At 40.0% G+C, this 22,199-nt stretch overlaps 1 protein-coding gene across 3 annotated transcripts in view; it reads left to right on the top strand.

Annotated features, from left to right (window-relative positions):
• Positions 1–4,341: 4,341 nt before the first annotated feature.
• MSL2 (MSL complex subunit 2) overlaps positions 4,342–22,199 on the top strand; it is a 35,333-nt gene continuing 17,475 nt past the window's right edge. The window contains exon 1 of one of the 3 annotated variants that reach the window (XM_030330473.1): positions 4,342–4,501. Coding sequence is in view for 1 of the 3 variants with exons in the window: in XM_030330471.1 (XP_030186331.1) it covers positions 5,594–5,735 (142 nt within the window). In the remaining 2 variants the exon portion in view is untranslated. Of the gene's footprint in view, positions 4,502–4,919; positions 5,736–22,199 lie in introns of those variants that run through there. The other 2 variants (XM_030330471.1, XM_030330472.1) reach the window with 2 other exon arrangements.

The following is a 22,199-nucleotide window of genomic DNA, read 5'->3' as shown; positions in this document are numbered from 1 at the left end:
ACTGTTGAATTATTCATTTTGTGTTCTGAATGCCTGGCATATAACTGACAATAAATGTTGGTTGCATAAATGAATGAACAAATTTAATAGGCATTTGAATAGAGTTGAAAGTGTGCTAGGGAATAAAAACAGTAACATTTAGTGGGTACCTTAATAAGTGTCTGGCACTGTATTAGGCAGATGACCAGTAAAGCAAACTGCTTTGTTTGGGCTAGAGGTAGGGAAGATGCTGGAGGCAATTTAATATTTAAGGTATAAAGTGGGTGCTAGACTTGCTTAAAAAATGTTTTTGGATGAAGCAAGTGGATAGATGTACAGATTTGAAAAAAGTCACAGAAAAAATATCAACAGGAGTTGATATGCAAAGGGAAGCAGTTCTTTTCAGGGGCTCTAAGACCAAGGAGGGGAGATGTATGACCACAGCTAAGGAGAAGATAAGATTTGGTAACAGAGAACAGTGGTCAGGGAAAAATGAAAGGACTGGTTTGGATTAGGCCCTGATTTACTTTCCCCTGGTTTATTGCTCTCTGTAAAGAGGTATTTGCTCTGGCCAGTCTCTGAAGATTTGTTGTTAGTTTAGATTAAAGTATTATCACTTTCCCATAGATTGAGGTTGATCAGATTGATTTCTTTCCACAATGACAGTAAGTGCTTCTTAAAATTTGGTAGGGATGGTGTTTTACCTGGGTGGCTGTAATACAATATTATAAACTGGGTGGCTTTAACAGCAACAACACTGCTCACAGTTGTGGACGCTGGAAGTGTGAGATCAGGGTGCCAGCATGGTCACTTGGTGCGTGTTCTCTTCTGGGTTGAAGATGAGGCTGATTTCCCATTTTATCCTCACATAGCAGAGAGACTGAGGGAGCTCTCTGGGGTCTTTTGTAAGGGCACTAATCCCATTCATGAGGGCTCTATTCTCATGACCTAATTGCCCCTCAAAGGCCTTACTTTCTGATACCATCATGTAGGGGCTGGGATTTCAGTACGTGAATTTGGGGAGCAGGTGAGGGCAAAAACATTCAGTCCATAAGAGATGAAGATAATACTGAAGGCAGTGGAGTGGAGATACTAGGAGGTCAGGGAGAATGCAACCTGGGAAGGTGAGAGAGGGAACATAACTTCTGGATACTTTTGGTGGAGAAAGAAAAAGGGTGGGGGCAGAGAAAGGAGGGTGGGGGGGGGGAAGGGAGGCAAACAACTATTTCATAATTTTATAAAGAGACTAACCACTCATTAAGTCCCTCTGACTTACTGCCAACCTGATCTTTGTTCTTTGAAAGTATAGCTACAACTACTTATGCATTTCCTTCATTGTCCTCAAAGTGCTTAAGTACAATCAATAAATACTTGTTGATTGATTATTCTGAGTATTTCAAATCAATCCACACTTCTGGTTTTATTAAGGATCTTAGAATCGACATTGATCAAGCTGAGATAAGAACTGTCTCTAAATTTATAAGACATTTTGTGTATCTCCCTAAGGAAAGGCAAACACTTGTCCATGCCTATTTTGCATCTTACACTGTACTGGGGAGTTTACTTACATTACTGCATTTCTAGTAATTTATCATTGTTTTAACAATTACCGAGTACTCATTATATGTCAAGCCCTATGCTAGGCAATGATGATAAAAGGCAAAGAGGGAGAAACTTTGACTTTCTAGTAGTTATAGTATGATAGGGAGAAGGCAAGGTGAAGCCAACAACTGCCATGTAGTTTGAGAAGTGCAATAAAAGCAGCAAGGAGTAGGCAACATTGGAGGATGGAAAAGGTGAGCTTTAACTTAAAATAGGTAGGAAATACAGACAATAAGAAGGAAACAAGTATTTGTTGTTTGTCTGAAATGAATATTTAGCTGGGTGCCAAGAGGAGCCTGAGGAGACATTACTACAGGTAATGTGATATCCTGGAGGGATCCTGGATCAGAAAAAGGACATTTAGGAAAAAACTGAAGAAACGTGAATAAAATATGGATTTTGTTTAATAATAATGTATTACTATTGGTTAATTGATTGTGACAAATATACCATACTAATGTAAGATGTTAATAATAGGGGAAATGGAATATATGAGAACTGTCTGTACTATCTGTACAATAATTCTGAAAATTAAAAACTGTTCTCAAGTAAAAAGCTTATTAAATTTTTTTAAACTGGTATCTTGTATTCCTTAGATCTAGCAACCCTAACATTGTTACTGCCAAATAATAATTAAACATAAAATATGAAAAAATTATATTCAATTGATAACTTGAGATTTGAGTTACATTATATATGATTTCTCCTAAATATTTGATCCAAACACTTCATTTTCTATAAATAGTTCATTTATTTTATTTTTAGGCAAGCCTCCAGCAACCAAATAGTTAAACCAGGTACTCTATTTCAATGAGATGCTTTGCCTCTCAGTGCCATAAACTATCACCAGTTGTAAGCAATTTCAGACCCTAAAAAAAACTGGTTTAAGTCCCCCCCCACACAAACCATCAATAAAATTAATTTTAATTTGGGTTGTGCACATCTCAAGTGATTAAAAAAAATCCAGTTATGAGAAAATCAGCAAGATTAAGGGCCTGCAAGTAATCACTTGATAATTTATGTTGTCTGAATGGAAAACAGTACTGATTATTTTACTCTCCATGTTGCTCCTCTGGAGGAAAACAACCTGTGGTTTGTGGAAGAAGTTAGAGTCTGAAATAAAAATAGAAATGTATAATGTAACAGTTTTACTTGAAGGTGAGCTTAGAAAACATCACTTATCAACCAACCAACCCAAGGAAGATGGGGCTTTTAAACAAGAGAATGAATTTGAGAACACTTGTCGGTTTCCAGATACAAGATGACCAAATATACTTTGCACAGCTTTAATTTCTGCTTGCTACCTAACAAAATTAGGAAGTTAGATTCTTATTAATATGTAAGTGCAGATAATATACTAAAATAAAACTGTCTTCAAGTGGCACTAGAAATTATCGGAAGTTATATGGCTTCTCAATTTCTACTTTAAGTAGCAAGTCCCTAAAACTATTTGTGCCCCAAAAGATATGTCATAAATTTCGCTTTGCAAGCGTGTGTGCACCCACATTTATTTTGTGCAAAAAACTATGCTGAAGAGCTTTGGTGTTATCCAGAGATAAAAAATGGTTCCTGTGCGGTTTTGTACTTTTTGAGGGGAGGGGAATCCGACGTTAAGTTAAGCTTTTGTTTATTTATATGTGTCCTGGTCTCCTGCAGAAACAACAGGCAAAAGCTTGTTTTAAAACAAACCCAATACTTTCAAGGACTTGGGTCTGTTCTGAAGCAGGACCGTGGCTTCCTCAAGAGATCTATTCACAAAGAAGGGTTAGGTCGGCTAAAGGAGCCAAAAGAGGGGTTCGTTTTGCTTTGGAACCGGACAGTGTTTCCGTAGGAGCTCGGTGAGGTACTGATCAGCGTCCCCGGAAGATCGGGCCGCTAGCGTCCGTCCGACTCCAAAGACCATAGGCCGCGGGAAGAGCCCTGCTCTGATGGACAGGAGAGGGGAGGTGGGTCCGAGCCCCAACGCTTACAGACCGCCTGTCGGGGTCTTAGTGACCTCAGGCTGCCATCGACGCAGGACGAGACCCTAACCTAGCAAATGTCGCTTGCACGCCGGCTGGGCGCGCAGCCACGCAGATTGCTGCTGGCCTACGCTACTCCAGGAGCGCAAACAGACGCGGGCAGCGCCCTTTCCGTGCTAGGGCAGGCGCGGTTCTAGGAGAAAGGCCGCGAGGGCGGGGCTTGGGGCAGTGTGGAACTATTTCCTCACACAGTGGTCAGTCAGGGCGAGGAGAGGCTGTCAGGGCGGAGCGCCACATGGCGCGACCAAGGCCGGCCTCATCGTTGGCGGGCACCGAGGAAGCAATGTAGTGCGAGAAGCCTACAGTCCACGCCGTGGAAAGATGGGTCAACCAACGAATGTTTCACCCCAGCCCACACGCCTAAGAGGGAATTTGAGAGCGCTTGGGGGAGGGGCGGAGAGAACAGGCGGCTTGCAGAGGGCATGCTCAGTTCTAAGAGCCGTAAGTGGAGAGCCAGGCATGCGCAGTGAGGCGAGGGTGGATTGGCAGCCAGGAGGGGCTGGCGTGAGCGGGCTGCTGTGTTTATCCGGTTTTCTGGGTGGGCGGTCAAAGCGCACGCGTAAGGGCGAAAGGCAGCGGAGCTGGGTAGTGGAATGCGCATGCGCGGAGCGAGCCGGTAGCTCTGGGAGGGTGTGGAGGGGGCTCTTAGAGGAGAAGCAGGGGAAAAGGGAAGCGAAGGGAAAGGGAAGGGCGGGGGGAGGGGTGAGAGTGTGTTCTGCGCATGCGTGCGGGCGCTAGCGACGACGGCGGCGGGGGAGTCTCGGGGATGACAGTGGCTTTGCCCGTTGGGGTAACGGTCGTCGTCGCCGGCAGGGCCTGAGGCGCCGCACAGCCCGCGGGATTCATTAAGGCCGCAGCAGCCTGGGCCCTACCGAGTTAGAGTGGCGCGTGGAGTCAGGGTGAGGGCGGCGAGGCACGGGGGGAGGGGCCTGCGGCGGGGCCTTGCCGTGTGCTCTGGGCGGCGGCGGGGCCTGGCGGTGTGAGCGCTCGCCTTAGTTGCGGCCGGGCGGGAGCCGTGGGCGGCGGCGGCCGTCGTGCTTGGCGGCGGAGGTCTCCGTCTGCGCGGCGCGGAGAAGATGGCTGGGCAGTGAGGGGGCGGCGCTTGCGCCTGGTGACCTCGGAGTGAGCGACTGAGGAGCAAGGGGCGCCGCCGCGGCCCGGCCGGGCCTGCTCCCCGCCCCCTCCCGCTGCCGCCGCCGCCGGCCTCTCCGGCCCGCGCACTTCCTCTCCGGCCCTCCCCTAGCGGGTGGGGGACTCTCCTGCCCGCTTCGCCACCTCAGGGAACCGCGGGGCTGTAACCGCCGGGGCGGAGAGCCAGGCGCAGTCCGGCCCCGCGTCCGATATGGAGAGAGCGGCGGCGGCCTCCGCCAGCCGCAACTGCAACGTTCGCCGCCGCCGCGGCTTGGTGCACTAGATTGAGGAAGCCGACGCCCGAGCCGTCCTCTTTGCGGTCGCCCCTACCTCTGCGTCGTGCGCTGTGATGGAGTAAGGACCCTGCAGCGCGTGAGAAGCGTGCCCGCTCCTCGGACCGGGCCGGGGCCTGCTCCCGCGCCCGCTCAGCTCGCCCTGAGGAGGTGCCTCCGTGTCCGGAGATGCAGCGAAGGCCGCCCGCCGAGCCGCGGGGCTAGACTGAGCGCCGAGTCCTGACCCGAGCGCCGAAGCTGCTGCATTCTTCTCTCGCCCCGAGGCTGACTGGAACAAACTCGAACGCTGGTTTCCCTTGCTTTCTCTCTCTCTCTCTCTCTCTCTCTCTCCTTTTTTTTTTTTTCGTCTGCAAGTCTCAGGGACGGAGGAGGGGCGCCAAGGCCCCATGTGTGGGAGTACTGCTTCAGCTCCACAAACTTGCGCGGATTTTGGTTACTACTTTGGCCAGTGGTTCTTCTCTGATTTCCTCCGAATTGTTGCAAATTCGCCATTGTTCCCTGGCTGCTTACAAAGTTGGATCCGGAATTTTTTTTCAACCGGGAGCCATCGGTGTCGAAGTGTCTGCAATGAACCCCGTGAATGCTACTGCTCTCTACATTTCCGCGAGCCGCCTAGTGCTCAACTACGACCCCGGAGACCCCAAGGCGTTTACAGAGATTAACAGGCTCTTGCCTTACTTCCGACAGTCCCTCTCTTGCTGTGTTTGCGGTGAGACGCTTTTTATTGTTCCCTTTCAGTGCTTGTTTTAGAAAACCTGGGCAGTGGTAGCAAGAACGGTTTGGTGGCATGGTGGTTTGTATTAAGCTTTTGTTATTTGTGCATTAGCGTATGGTCATTAGTTTCAAACTCGTCAAAGGATTTTTGCCCGACTTTTCAGAAAGACAGCCCTTCTAAACTGTTTTGTACGGCGGCCTTAAGGTTCAGAACTGTTTAATTCGTCTCGGGTCAATTCCTTGCCATTTCTGGTGATGATATAAATGAGTTGAAGTATGTTTGCATATTGCTGCCTTTTTAAACCTTTGATACAAGAGCTGACAATACCTACCTTGGTTAAACGTGGTTAAGCCTGGTTAAAACATGTACATGTGGCGTGTTTGCATTTCCCCAAACTGGTGTTATGTGTGGGTGGTGGTATAATCTGATGCACCCACAGCCTGTGAACTCGGTGCAGAACTTTCCCCCGTGTTCTTCAACAAATGCTTTGACAGTTTGACGGTAAGCAGTGAGCCAAGGAAGACTGATAGTACTCTTTAGTTGGTGGGATTTTTACAGGAGTGTTTCTGTTTTGTGGTTTTAATACGTTGTGGACTGGTAGACCGTTATTTTAGGTCCCCCCCCCCCCCGAAAATATTATTTTGTGCTGGGTAGGATATTTTCAAGTTATTTTTGAGAGATGAAGATACGCTAAGTTGTTTAATAAATCGAAATGTCTCAAAAGCGCTGATAATTTGGATTAATTTTGCACCTATGATAGTTGTTTTTCATAAAACCTGGACTAAAAACATTAATACAAGGGAAATGGCAATTATCAAAGAGGAAAAAAAAAGAAGCAGTACTATATTCCATTTCATATTCTGCCCCAAATTTTGAGGTTTTGCTGATCCACTCATTTAGTCAGAACTTGATTAAGCATTTCAGCCTTTCACTTTATATTAGATAAAATAAATTTTGTAGCTATGGTATCAGAAAGAGGACATGGTATTCATTTGAGAATTCTTCAGGATTTTCTGAATAGCTCTGGGGCGTGGGGCAAGGCACTGAAGGGGGTGCAGAGGAGATGAAGATTGTGTTTTTTGCACCCCAGGTACTTAATCTCATAAACATTTAAGTAACTGTTAGAATGTGATTAAGTGCTACTGTGACTGGTAACAGACACTTAACACCTTTATAGGGAAGCGTTTGCCCTGGGCAAATCACCACTGCCTTGGGCCTCAGTTTCTTAACGTGTAAAATAAGAGCTTTGGGCTAGATTCCAAGTTTCCTTTCAACTTAAATTTTATAAATAAGAATTTGCTTGGTTTCAGTGTACTCCCCTACTCCACTTCCACTTTCTATGGAGTGCTTCTTTTTATGTCTTAACAGCTTTTGATAGTTTTTGAACTGAGGAGATAGAGCTGCTATAACTTTCTTTTCTTTTGCGGGGTTCACTACTCTTGTATGGGAAAGAGAGGGCAAAGGGTAGCCCACCCTGGCCTGTTAAAACAGCAATAGAGAGTGATATCATTATCCAGGTAACACTTAAAGATCTAGTAGGTCTCCTTTTTATTAGGGGGATGGGACTTAACCCTCTAATTTAAGGGGGAAGTGGTAGTTTTGAATCGAGTAGGTGTTTGGAATTTTAATTTCTTATCAGTTGCTTCAGGATAGTTGTGGTCTAAATGAACATTTTTCCAAATTCTAGCTTGGATTTTAAAACATGAAATTAAAGATAAAGCTACTTTAAAAAAAAAACAGTTGCAGCTTTATTTTTCTTTTAAGCTAGTCTTGTCAATACGAGGGGGATTTTTTGGTCATTATTTCTTTCTGTTCAAGCTTTCCTATGGAAAAGATTTGTGGGTTCTATTTTTTCGCCAATTATATTGAGTAGCTGCCATAAATTTCAGCAATCTGGGTGTAGGTTCAGCCTGCCTTCTCTAGCCCCCCCCCCCCCCCCCATAAGTCTCTAGTTGTCAGGAGATAGGAAGAAAAAAATTGGTTATTTGAATTCAGATCCAGCATTTAATCATCTTGTATCAGGTGCTGTCCTCGATTCCTTTTCTTAGCTGAAAAGCATAAATTCATTCAAGTTAATAGGCCATGTGTATTATTTCATGAAGATAACAAATACGTAAAAGTTTAATTATATCCTGGTGCTGTAAATAGGGAGTTTCACCAAGTTGTCTGAAGTCTGACCTAGACCTACCTTTCAGCCTTACATTTAACTGCTCTCTTACATAATTTCTGTGCTTCAGCCAGGCTGTTTTGCTTTTTCTAAACATAAATGCCCTATGTCTTCCTCCTCTTTACCCCGCTTTTGTTCTCTGAAGTTGCTTCTGCCTAAAATACACTTTTTTTTTTCCTCTGTGGTCTAACTCCTCAATTTCCTCCCTCTTCACTGAATTCTTCCTTGCTCACTGCAAGCAAAAAGTCGTTTGTCCTTTGAACCTCTGTAACCCTTTGTTCCAGTCATAAGCACTTAGAACTCTTCCAGTGCAGTTTTTGTATCTAATTCTTCTGATATCTCAGGGAAAAATATTATTTTTGTACGTTTTTGTGTTTCACCTGCCTCATCCACTCTCTCCTATCCAGGCACTTGTGTTTATGACAGATTCGGGAACGAAATGAGAGTCCTACAAACTTTGCAGTTAGGTTCATATCTTGGCTCTTCTACTTACTGTGTGGGGAAGTCTCTAACTTTGTGGCTCAGTTTCCTTTATGTAAGGGGATAGTTACACCTTCAAGTTTTTCCCCCAAATTTGTATTATACATGGGTTTATTTTTAAGTGGAGAAAAACTTTTTGAACCCATGAGAACAAACCTATGGACTTGTTGTCTGGCACGTATTATAAGCTTAGTATTTCACCCTTGTACAGAACTAGAGAAAGGTAGGAGGAGGTGAGGGAAGAGACTGTATTGTCAGGTCAGTTATCGTCAAACCTAGATTATTCACTGAAACTACAAGTTTTGTTATTGTGGTACTTTGAAATGTTAATTAGCTGATTATCACTATTTGTTTTTCAGTTCCTTTGTGTATTTAAACTGTCTGAAGCTTCTAGTGAATGGGATAGCAGTGCTCCAGAGAATTACTGTACTTTCTAGGCCAAAGAAACAGTGACCAAGACAGTATTACTCTGGATGCTATTTTTGTGTCTCTTCTTTCCCCTTGTTCTACATTGTTGGACTTGGCTTTATCATTTATCAGAAAGTAGAATTTCTTTTGCTGGCATGAGATTTGATAAATTCTGCCCTAGGGATTTTAAGTTTTTCATTAAACTTGTAAGTCCACAAATGATACAAGGTTGGTATATAGAATCAAATCCTCTTAGAATTGGAAGGACACAGTAAGTAGAAAAATATTAGTCCGAGATATTTGGAGTCCTGTAAATAATCATGTTTGAATCTCTACTCACATGGATAGTTTGGTGTTTTAGAGTCTAGAAACAAGGTGGTTTTGGCTTTGGATTTATTGAAATTGTGAAACCTTTTGGGCATCCAGGTTCTCATTTATAAAATGGAAGGGGGCTATAGATTAGTGTTTTCCACTGACATAGGGTTACTTATGCTGACCAGGTTTTTGTTTTGAGTGTTAAAGACTTAAAACCCTATCATCTTTTACAATTGCTATTCTTATTTTCCACTAGAAAGGAGATAGTTCCCTGAGGGTGAGCACCTTGCTTCTATTGTTCAGTTTAACAGCATTGCACCTGAGAGTTACTGGCTCAACACGTTTTTGTTGAATGGATGAAATTAGCATTCAAAAGAAAGTTTCAGAGTAGGGGAGATGTGGTCTCAGAATAAAGTATATGCCTTAAAATTAAGTAGATTAGTTTTATGAAAAACTACTTTTAATTTTCCTTACTATTCTCCTTTGCCATTGTTTGTGGACCCACATTATAATTAGTGTAGTAGATGATCCCAAGAATATTTTTCAGTTACAGAACTGTCTTCTTTTACCAGAAATACATTTTGGCTGAGCATACAATTTATAATTAGCAAGAATCTTCTACAGTGAAATTTGAACATACAGCTTGGAGTGATTTTTTTTTTTTTTTTAATGTTTACTTATTTATCTTGGGGGAGAGAGATTTATTTTGAGTGGAGCAGGGGAGGGGGGGAGAGAAAGGGGGAGAGAGCATCCCAAGCAGCCTCCGTGCTGTCAATGTGGAGCCCCACGAGGGACTTGATCCCATGAACTGTGAGATAATGACCTAAACTGAAATTAAGAATTGGATGCTTAACTGACTGAGTCACTCGGGTGCCTCCAGAGTGACTTATTTTAAGCTATTTATATTTTATTTTTAAGCTGCTTATCTCTTAGGTGGAAGCTAAATTAAAAGGCCATTTGAATAATTATACATAGATCTTATGCTGTTTTATATTTACATATTTTCAAGCATTAGTTCTTTGATACGTAAGAATTTATTTTTATTGTACTTAAAGTCAGTGTAATTAAAATTTTTGATTGTAATGAATGTGTAAAGTTTATCATCTTAACCATTTTAAAATGTACAGTTCTATAACACTAAGTAAATTTATGTTGTTGTGAAACAGAATTCCAGAACTTTTTCATCTTGCAAATCTGAAACTCTGTATTCATCAACTAACGACCCTCCTCTGCAGCCCCTGGTAACCACCGTTCTACTTTTTGTCTCTCTGAATTTGGCTACTCTAGGTACTTTATATTAATGGAATCATAAGGTATTTGTCTTTTTGTGATTGACTAATATAATGTCCTGAAGTTTAATCCATCATACAGCATGTGTAAGGATTTTCCTTTTTTTAATTAAAAAAAATTTTTTTTTTACGTTTATTTATTTTTGAGAGGCAGATCATGAATGGGAGAGGGGCAGAGAGAGAGGAAGACACAGAATCTGAAGCAGGCTCCAGTCTCTGAGCTGTCAGCATAGAGCCTGATGTGGGGCTCGAACCCACAAACCATGAGATCCTGACCTGAGCCGAAGTTAGACGCCTAACCGACTGAGCCACCCAAGCGCCCCTGATTTTTTTATGTTTGTTTGTTTATTTATTTAATGTTTGTTTGTTTTTGAGAGAGAGAGAGAGAGAGAGAGAGAGAATGAACGGGGGTGGGGCAGAGAGAGAGGGAGACACAGAATCCGAAGCAGGCTCCAGGCTCTGAGCTGTCAGCACAGAGCCTGACTTGGGGCTCAAACTCACAGACTGCGAGATCATGACCTGAGCTGAAGTCGGACGCTCAACCGACTGAGCCATCCATGCGCCCCTGTTTATTTATTTTTGAGAGAGAGACACACACGAGAGTGCGAATGGGGGAGGGTTGGAGAGAAAGGGAGACACAGAATCTGAAGCAGACTCCAGGCTGTGAGCTGTCAGCACAGAGCTGGATACTGGGCTTGAACTCATGAATGGTTCAGAGATCAGAATGAGATCAGACCTGAGCTGAAGTCTGATGCTTAACTGACTGAGCCATCCAGGCGCCCGAAGGATTTTCCTTTTTTTAAGGCTGACTAATGTTCCATTGTATGTGTATACCACAATTGTTTATCCATTCATCAGTCAATGGACTTTTGGGTTGTTTCCACCTTTTGGCTCTTGTGAATATGTTGCTGTGAACATGGGTGTGCAAACAACTCTCAAGACCCTGCTTTCAGTTCTTTTGGGTATATACCCAGACATGGGATGGTTGGATTGTGTATATAGTATTTCCATTTTAATATTTTTGAGGAACCTCCTGTTTTCCATAGTTGTTGCATCATTTTACAATCCCACCAATAGTACAGGGGTTCCAATTTCTCCATATCCTTGCCAGCACTTTGTAAAAAAAAAAAAATTTAAATTTATTACAGAGAGAGAGAGAGACAGACAACACAGGTGGGGGGAGGGGCAGAGAGAGAGAGCATGAGACACTGACTGAGCCACCCAGGCACCCCCACTTTTTTTTTTTTTTTAATAGTAGCCATTCTAATGGGCATGAGGTGATATCGTGGTGGTTTTGATTTCCATTTTTCTAGTGATGTTGATTATCCTTTGATATGCTTGTGGGCCATTAGTGTTATTTTTGGAAAATCACTATCATTTTTTATCTTGAAAAGATAACTCATTACATCTTTATTAATTACCTGTTCAAAGTGCTGGAATAGTAAGATGAATAAGACACATCGTTATTACCCATGTTACTCATTGTTATGGAGAAGACAGATGAGTAGACCAACAATTACTGCCGAAGTGTTGTGCTAGAGTCACTTATGCCAAAATGTCAAGCATCATAATAGAACATTTGTAAGTTAGCTTTTGTTGCATGTGTCAAAGTTTCAGAAATTAATCACAAGTGAATTTTTCCCTCCATGTAGCTTGTTTTTTGAATACCTGTTTGGGTCAGAGTTTAAACATACCTGATAGGTGTTAAGCAGAATGTGGTTTACCAGGTTTTTTTTCTTGGGACTTAAGTTCTTTATGGAGCTTTATTTGGTAGGTTGATAAGGAAGAACAATATTTACTAATTTGTCTTGGCAGATAGATATACTTTTATTCCAGATATATTTATTTAACTGTTTTCTTTTTCTAATAAAAATCTCCTTTCTATAGTTTTCCCTTTTGGTATTTTAAAAACTAGTTCATTTATTCATTCCTACTTAGGTATGTTTATGCAAAATGAAATTGCCTTGGGGAAAGGACTTCTGAGTCCTTCTAAGTGTGTTCCAGATGCTGAAAGAGATGAAAAGAGGTTTGATCCACAGTTCATTGTCGTATGACATAACCACCTGAAGTGTTAATAAATACTAGTTTAAATAATGGTTCAAGACAAGCAGTACGGTACTGTAGAATTAGGCAGTAGAAATTGTTTCAGTTTGGTGAGATCTAGAAAGCATGGAGCTTGAGATGGGCCAAGAAGAATGTTGAAATTGGTGGACATTTTCAGCAAAGTTAGAGGGAGAGAACAGTTGACTGCAGAAAGTCAAGTTTATCTGTAGTTGGAATTCTTGTAGGAGAGACCTTGCCCTGTTTGTTGAGACTCAGGGGTCTTTGTTTGATGAGCCCTGATACCCCCCAAAATATGCTCTGTGTGCCACCTAAATCAAATCACCTAAAGGGCTCCATAAAATCCAGATTCCAAGTTATCATATCAGACTAATTGAATTGGAACTCTGTGAGCAGGTTCTTGTAATCTGTGTTTTACCTTTACCATCTTGATATGGGGAGGGGGTTTTGCAGATCACTATTGTAAGCATTTGAGAAACAGCATTTAAAAAAAAATGTTTTTTTAATGTTTATTTTTGAGAGAGAGAGACAGGGTGTGAGCAGGGGAGGGGAAGAGAGAGACACGGGATCTGAAGCAGGCTCCAGGCTCTGAGCTGTCAGGACAGAGCCCGACGTGGGGCTCGAACCCACAGACCGTGAGATGATGACCTGAGCTAAGTCAGACACTTAACTGACTGAGCCACCCAAGTGCCTGTGAGATGGCATTTTAAAAAGAGAGTGTTGTGTTTGAAATTCTGTTTTGGGATGGGTGCCTGGGTGGCTCAGTCCGTAAAGCGTCAGACCTCAGCTCAGGTCATGATTTGGAGGGTCACAGGTTTGAGCCCTGCGTGGGGCTCTGTGCTGACAGCTCAGAGCCTGGATCCTGCTTCAGATCCTGTGTCTCCCTCTCTCTCTGCCCCTGCCCCACTTGCACTCTGTCTCCCTCAAAAATCAACAAACAATAAAAAAAATTGTTTTAGGAAAGATTAATTTGGGGGTAGAATACGGTATTGATTATTAGAGTATGGTGAAACTTTCAATTACGAAGGATAACAGATGTATTTGTATTAGATAGAAGCCTGAATAGTGGTGGGAGTGGAAAAGGAACAACATCAGATAATTATGGCTATGGTTATCATAACATTTGAATTCTTTGTTCTGTATGTATTATATACTTTGCTATGGTTAGGCATATTTTACTGTGAATAGATGAAATGAGTACATTTTCCACCCTCAAATTTACAATGTTTAGCACAGTGCTTTCACATAACACCTGATAAAATGCCCTGAATTGTATTGAAGAACTGACAAAATCTGGCAGTTTAATACAGATGGCTTGGGAAAGATTAAAGGAGGCAAAGGTAGCTTAGATACCAGAAGTGAAGTCAGGAAGGACATTGATTTTGGAAGGACATGAAGTATTTAGATAGGCTGGTTTGGAATAATATAAAGACAACCTAATAAAATATTCTTCAGGGATTTAGCAGTTTGATACAGGATTTTGGTCAGGTGTTTGGGAGAGGTTGCAGGTAGGATAGGAATTAGAGTGGATTAGGTGTGGGCCTGAGAAGGATGAGACATTGTTGAATAATATGATGGTCCCTGGGGATTGGGGTTATAAAGAAGTATTGGAAATTAGGAAAGGATAGAAATACAATGTATTTGTTTTATAATCTTTTTATTTTGTGCCCTTTTTTGTTGATTTTTGTCTGTTCAGAATTTTTAATTTAATTTTTTTTTGTAAATTTACATCCAAATTAGCATATAGCGCAATAATGATTTCAGGAGTAGATTCCTTAATGCCCCTTACCCATTTAGCCCATCCCCCCTCCCACAACCCCTCCAGTAACCCTCTGTTCTCCATATTTAAGAGTCTCTTATGTTTTGTCCCCCTCCCTGTTTTTGTTATTTTTGTTGGAAACGTTGATTTTGAAAATAGTTTTATATGTTTGATATAGTAAAACAGTCAACATACCTTCTGAGATTTGAGGTTTTGGTTGTCATTCTCAGATTAATTATAACATCCTGTCCTCCTTTTTTTTGCATTCCTTGTTTTCTTTGTGCTTGCATAGCATGACTTTAATAATTGGCTAATGCCTTATTATACTGGCTTCTCTCAGAGTCCACTCGGCTACTTTTATATATGATTAATTGGAGGTTTTGTGAGTTTTGATGTACTTTCTTAATTTTATCTTTTATTTTAAAAAGTAATATTTCAAAATTTTATTCTAGTTTCTCATTTTCCCGTGTCCACCTGTCACCTTTGACTTTTCTCTTTTAAAGATTAATATTTTGTTCCCATATAAGGAAATTAATTTAGATAAAATTTTACATTAATTCCTATATACCTTATCTTTCATTTGCTCTCAGTCCATAATATTTCAGCAGAATTATTTTCATTCATTGCCTTTCTACTCCAGATACTTTGAATTTTTGAAGTTAGAATATCTGGTTTTCTCAAGTTTTTGTCTTTTATTTTTATTTTATTTTTTACCGCTTATTCGTTTTTGAGAGACAGAGTGCAAGTGGCAGGGAGAGAGGGAGACACAGAATCTGAAGCAAGATTCAGGCTCTGAGCTGTCCTCACAGAGCCTGATGCAGGGCTCATGAGATCATGACCTGAGCCAAAGTCAGATGCTTAACCAACTGAGCCACCCAGGCGCCCCTCAGTTGTTTTAATATAATTTTCTAGCTTTTGTGTTTTGTGTTGCTGACTTTAGCTGTCAGCCTTTGTCCGTTTTCTTTATTAAAACACACAGAAAATGTGCACTTAAAATGATGTCTGGTCTCAAATTTGGAAATAATATTTTCTGGCAAAGCTTAGTGGTTTTGAAATTTTTTGTATAACCATTAAAGGCATACCTAAAGTATGGGTGGGTGGTCTAGTGTATAACCTAGTCAATCTTGCTAAATGCTGTTCCTTTGAAATGTAAATGTCTACTTGATGTGAAATTTGGGACTCTGGCCAGATATAATATAGAAATCTAGGATTAAAAGGGAGCATTCCAATTCAGGCATCCTTGTGATTTCTGAATACCCTTTACAGTTAATCACTTGGTTGTCTGGCCTGTGACTGAACATATTCAGGGTATGACATATGATGTCCTACTCATCAGAAGCTGTGGGCTGTCTGAGGGATCCCTTTATGGTGTCATTGAGCTTACCAGCTCAATTTTTACATGGGTCACACAAGGAAGATATTACTAGGTTGTTTTTCATGATGACAATTTACAAAGCTTTAGGCAGAAAGGACCACAAATCATACAGCCATTTTTTCACAAAAAATAATCTTTTCTGTAATATTCTTGAAAGTTCATCCAAGGCTTTTCTTGAATACCTCTAGGGTAGGGAGCTGAATTAAATTCTGTTCTACGAAATAACTATATCATTGACAACTTGTATTTATTTATTTAAAAAAAAATTTTTTTTTTCAACGTTTATTTATTTTTGGGACAGAGAGAGACAGAGCATGAACGGGGGAGGGGCAGAGAGAGAGGGAGACACAGAATCAGAAACAGGCTCCAGGCTCTGAGCCATCAGCCCAGAGCCTGACGCGGGGCTGGAACTCACAGAGGGCAAGATCGTGACCTGGCTGAAGTCGGACGCTTAACCGACTGCACCACCCAGGCGCCCCTCATTGACAACTTTTAAAAAGAACTTTCTTTTTAGAAAGTTCTTCCTTCCATTTTCCCAAGCCTCCTTTTTTAATTGTTTCTTACTGATTTTTTTTGTTCTCTGGAACAATTCAGGAAGTCTTTGATAAAATTTTGACCTTCAACTGTTTGGAAGATGGTTTTGTTTTGTTTTGTTTTGTTTTGTTTTGTTTTGTTTTGTTTTGTTTTTGAGAAGAGTGCAATTGGGGGAGGAGTAGGAGAGAGAGAATCCCAAGCAGACTCCATACTAACGTGGGGCTCAAACTCACCGTGAGATCATGACCTGAGCGGAAATCAAGAGTCAGATGCTTAACTGACTGAAGACAGTTTTCATGTTTTTCCTGAGAAGTTAAAGCATCACTAAATTACCTGTCCTGGAAGCATCCTGGTTTCTGTTTCCTCTGAAAGTGTGGATTTTGGTGTCCATGCCCATAGTATTTTGGAGGTGGTTAGATGGCATTATCTACTTTGACAATTTGGACAAATTATTTAATTTCTTTCTCATTTGTAAGATGAAGTTGTTGGGTGAATTATTTAATTTCTCTTTTTCATTTGTAAGATGAAGTTGTTGGAGTAGAGCAGAGATTTGGTTGTGAACTTGGCTGCCAGACATTTTTTAGCTTGGCTAAAAATTTATAGAGTTGGTGGCCAACGTTTTAAAATCTAGAGTTCACTTAAAACCCCAAATTTTAGGTATCTCCTGGAAAATTGTGAAGTCTGGCAGCAGTGGATACCTTGTGGCATGGCATCACTGGCTGTAGTTGAGAGGGGGTTTGTCTTGGGGGTTGGAGGTTTGCCCTCTCCAGTTTACCCTTGGTCTCACCTAACCTTTGTTGCATTTATTTTTTTTTAAATTTTGCATGCTTGTCGCTATAGGCATTAGGATTCTTAATCCTCAGGAATGGAGGATTTTGTAAGGTCTATTGTGCCCTAGATACTATCTTGAGCCATTGAATTCTGATGTTGTGATCTTGAATTATTTTGTGAAACCTTACCTGGATCAGAATCAAGACTGCTTTATCTTATGCAGTCAGAGGACATTTGTTGGTTCATAGTATTTCAGAACAATTAAGACATTTTCACAAGTTGGTTATAGTGCTGTCCATATCTTCTCTATCCTTACTGATTTGTATTTTGTCCGTTTTTGAGAGGTGTTGGAAATCTCTCTAATTATGGATTTGTCAGTTTGGAGTTTCATAAGTTTTTGCTTCATGTATTTTGAAACTTTGTTTTTAGGTACATAAAACAATTTTGAATATGTGGAACATGGTTATATAATTTTTAATATTCTGTTTTTATTAATTCTGTCACCTGTTACTTCTAGGTTTACTGTTTATTGATTTTTCTGCTCATTATGGGTCATATTTTCCTACTTTTTTGCGTGCCCAGTTAATTTTGATTCAAAGCCAGATACTACAAATTTTACCTTGTTAAAATTTTACCTTACTGATGGATATTTTTCTATTGTAACTGTTCTTTATTCTTGGGATGAGCTTTGTTCTTGGGATAAGGTTAAATTACTTGGAAAGAGTTTGATCCTTTTGAGATTTGTTTTTAAGCAGCCTTCGGGGGTTAATTTTTTTTCATACTACTGAGACAAGAACCGTCTGTACTCTCTCTGATCCCTTGTGAATTATGAGTTTTCTCACTCTGGGTGATGCGAATAGGTGCTGCCTATGAGTTATAGGCACTGTCCTCTTTGCTCCTTTCTGGGGGTTCTTCAGCCTGAGGTAGTTTCCTCATACAAATGTGCTCATTAGTACTCAGCTGAAGACTTGAAAGAGATCTTGTATAACTCTTATCTATAGAGAACAACCTGATGGTTACCAGAAGGGGGGCAAGTGGAAGGATGGTGATTTAGGAGTGATTTGTGATGAGCACCTGGTGATGTATGGAAATGCTGAATCACTGTATTGTACAGCTGAAACTAATACTACACTGCATTTTAACTAACTGGAATTTAAAAAAGAAAGACCTTCTATAAATCTCTAGTGCTCTTTCACTGTGCATCTCTCATCTCTAGTACTCTGCCTGCAGGAGTCAAGGTGTCTTGTCCTTCCAGCTCTGTTCTCTCACTTCAGGGAGACCATGAGACTTGTCTGGGTTTTTCCTCCTTGCTCTGTGGCTTGAAAGTGCTCCAGGCAGCAAGCTGGGGCAGTTGTATGGCTCAGCTTGTTTGTTCACCCTCTCATCATAACTGTTCTGTTGCCCAGTATCTGAAAACCATTGTTGTGTTCAGTTTTTTGTTACTTCAGGTAGAAGAATAAATCTAAATATTCCATTTTGTCTGAAAAGAGATTATATTCTAAACTTAATGCTGTCCCATATAGCAGCCACCAGCTGTTGTGATGGTGTATATTTTAATTAAATTTAGTTGATGCAGTTCTTAGTTATAGTTAGCTTACATCTAAAGTGCTCAGTAGCTACATGTAGGTAATGGTTACCTCACTGAATGTTGCAGATATAAAACATTTCCTATCATTGCATAAAAGTTCTACTGGACAGTGCTATTACAATAAGAGAACTTGGATTTGTTCATGAGCATTGAAAGGTGCCTTCACTCGTTTCATTTCAAGATTTTATTTACTTTCTTATTTTTATTTTTTAATGTTTATTCATTTTTGAGAGAGAGACAACTTGAACAGGGGAGGGGCAGAGAGGGAGACACAGAATCTGAAGCAGGCTCCAGGCTCTGACCTGTCATGACCTGAGCCAAAGTTGGACACTTAACTGACTGAGCCACCCAGGCGCCCCTCAGGTTTTGGTTTTAAGACATTTAGCTGGATGGGGTTATGAACAGATCACTGGAGCTCACCACTGTATGCTTATAGACAATTTCCCCAAATCTGTGTTAGTGAATTGGATTCAACAAAGTGTTCCACAATGTTCGTGTATTAAAAGGTTTCTGATATTTAAAAAAGAAGTGTTTCGGGGCGCCTGGGTGGCTCAGTCAGTTAAGCATCCGACTTTGGCTCAGGTCATGATCTTGCTGTTTGTGGGCTCAAGCCCCGCATTGGGCTCTGTGCTGACAGCTTGGAGCCTGGAGCGTGCTTCGGATTCTGTGTCTCCCTCTCCCTCTCTGCCCATCCCCTGCTCATGCTCTGTCTCTCTGTGTCTCTCAATAATAAATAAATGTTTAAAAAAAAAAAAAAAAGGTGTGCTTACATGGTTTACCCATCACTGCCTCCAAATGGAAAGCTTAAAAAAAAAAATAAAAAAGAAGTGGTTTAACTGTTTTTATTCCTTTAAAATAAGGCAGTTGAGGAGATGCCAGGTGAATACTGGACCAAATAGTGGTGCCATAACCAGTTAACGATTCTCTGGAATCCTTCCATCTCATCTGCTATGCGTATTTTAAATTGTTAGTCATATTATTTTGTTATCTCTTAGTCATACTATTTTAGTTCTTTTAATTCTTCCTATATCCGTTCAATGGGCCACTGGTTAGGGACCAGAAACATTAAGAAAATTAAGTTGGTATTGAAATACTGGGTAAGGAGCATAAAAATATTGATTCTAAATATTTGCTTCATGATTATTATTCATGCTCTTTTAATTGTCTGTGTTCTAATATCCTGCATATAATATAGACAGTGTATTGGTAATTACTCAAAAAGCAATGTTAAAAGAAAATGTAGTGATATGCAGTGTGGCCTTTTATTTTTAGAGAATAAGAATTACTTACACTTGAAGTGTGTTATTTGAAGTGTTAGCAAATACCAATCTGAAGTCACTCTTAATTCATCACTTAGTGACAAAACACAGAAACGGTTAAAAAATATTTTTAGTAAAAAATACAAGAATTCCAAACACTGAGTCACATTCTTAGTTTTATCCTTGTATAATGTATTCAATTTTAACATATGTTTTCAACATTCATGAGTTTATAGACAAGATAAATCATTTTAGAGTAGAAATGCCACCCAAATGCATTTTGTAACACAATTTAAATAAAACAGGATGTAGCCTTTGTTAGAAGTTAAGAATTTGTAGGTTTTCTTAAAATGAACTTCATAGTATAGTCTTTACTAAAATCCTGATTAAAACTTTTTTGCCCCCAAATTACTTCATCAGATTTCCCACTTAAATGATTAGAACAAATCCTCCCAAATTCTCGTTACTGTGAAAGATGGCATTAAGGCAAAAAAGGTGAAAGTATTTAGTAGTTCCCAATTCTGTTTGTGTACAGGAAATTACTTGAGAAGATTTTAAAAATGTACATTCCTGGGGTGCCTGGGTGGCTCAGTCAGTTAAGCATCTGACTCAATTTTGGCTCAGGTCATGATCTCAGGGTTAGTGAGATCGATCCCCACTTGGGGCTCTGTGCTGACAGTGTGGAGCCTGTTTGGAATTCTTCTCTCTGCTCCTCTCTTGCTCGTGTTCTTGGTCTCTCTTAAAATAAATAAATAAACGTTTTTTTTTAAAAAATGTATATTCCGGGGCAGCTTCTCCAGAAATTCTGGAGTAGGCCACATAGGTGATTCTAGTATTAGCCCCTGGATGACAGTAGTGTGTATTGGAATACTCTTCATGTCCAGTTAATAGGTGCATTTTAAAAAAAAGTAATAATGCTGTATTAGGCCAGTTTCTTGATAGTATTCAGTTTTAAGACACTAACATATTTTGGGAATACTCTCCAAGGGTTATTAAGATAAACCTCTGTATGTCTTCTGGTTCATTGGAACACTAGTTTGAGGAATTTGGATCTAGATTTATATTGACTAATTTGGTTAATGTTTGATCAACTTAATTGTGACTAATTGACCAGCCTGTGTTCTTATTGGTATAATTTAATAAAAGACCATCATTGCTTTGCTAAAATACGAAAATAGTGGAATATTACCAGAGTGCTCTGTAACTGCAAAACACTATAAAAATCTCTCGTGTAATTATTAAAAATTAAAAGAGAATGTCAGACATCACTTATCTTAATAGAATATGAAATGAGGTATAACTTGAGTTTATGAATATGTTGTGGGTCTGAGTGGTTATACATCATTCATTTAATAATCTGTGGTGTGTTTGGGTTTTTTTTAGTTTATGATAGTAGTTGGCTGGTGAAGCTTACCTTGTATAAAAACTATTGACATCACCAAGAGTATCAGAAAGTATTTTTTCATAGTTTTAGGTTAACCAAAGACATAAAAGTTAAAGGAATTCTGAAGTTTGACCACTCAGATATTTGGTGAAGAGCTTGGCTTGAGTAATGTTCATTCTTTTAAAATTTGACTGTTTTCATTTCACAGCAAACTAGTTTTATTCCTTTCTCCAAACCGGAAATAGATTTTTCTTTTTCACCCCACTGCTTTCTTGGCATACATGTTTAGCTGTCATTGGTGTCATTGTAGTAGTACTTACTTAAAATGATATAATTGTTGTAATAAACTTTATAATAATTGGTCAAGTTTATAATTATTGGCCAAGATACTCTACTCTGTATCACCATTTTTAGTGATTTATGCATATGTGTCATATTCTTTCCTTCCTATCTTTAGTTAAAATGCATATTTTTTTGTCATACTAGGGAGCTAATGGGTGTGGCTGCTTGAATAAGAGAACTAATATTTTTTTTGAAACCGTAGTTTGTTATTTTATTAACCTGTTGATATTTTGAGGCATATATTTGCTTTTTGGTTTACTACTAAAATAAACGTGTCGAAGTGTAAGAGAACCTATTTTTTAAGTGCTGTTCAGTCTTCAGTCAAAGACTTAAGAAAAACAGACCTGGATCAGGAGTCTCTACCAAGAGGAAAATAGTGCTGTCTTCTTAGGAGAGTTGTTCTGTGATCTGAAATTCATTTCTCTTTGACTTGAGCTCATTATTCTTTATAGTAGCAGTCATGCTTATGAATTTTGCCTAATGAAAAGATTTTTAAGAGGTTTAGGCTTCAACATATGCCTGCAAAACTATATTTGGCACAGGTTTTTTTTTTTTTTTTTTTTGCAAGACTAAAAACTGGCTTTAAGAACAGTTTTAATTGTCCAAAACAGTTAATTCGTTTGTGTTCATTTGTTAAGTGATATGTATGATCTTCTTATGGTGTTGTCATTTTTGTTCTTAACTGAATCCAGAGATTATTTCCTTGTATGTTTCTAGGAGATATCC

The sequence above is a fragment of the Lynx canadensis genome, chromosome C2, assembly GCF_007474595.2.
Source record: "Lynx canadensis isolate LIC74 chromosome C2, mLynCan4.pri.v2, whole genome shotgun sequence".
Classification (NCBI taxonomy): domain Eukaryota; kingdom Metazoa; phylum Chordata; class Mammalia; order Carnivora; family Felidae; genus Lynx; species Lynx canadensis.
Note: the sequence above shows the minus strand (reverse complement) of the source record. Positions and strands in the feature narration are given on the sequence as shown.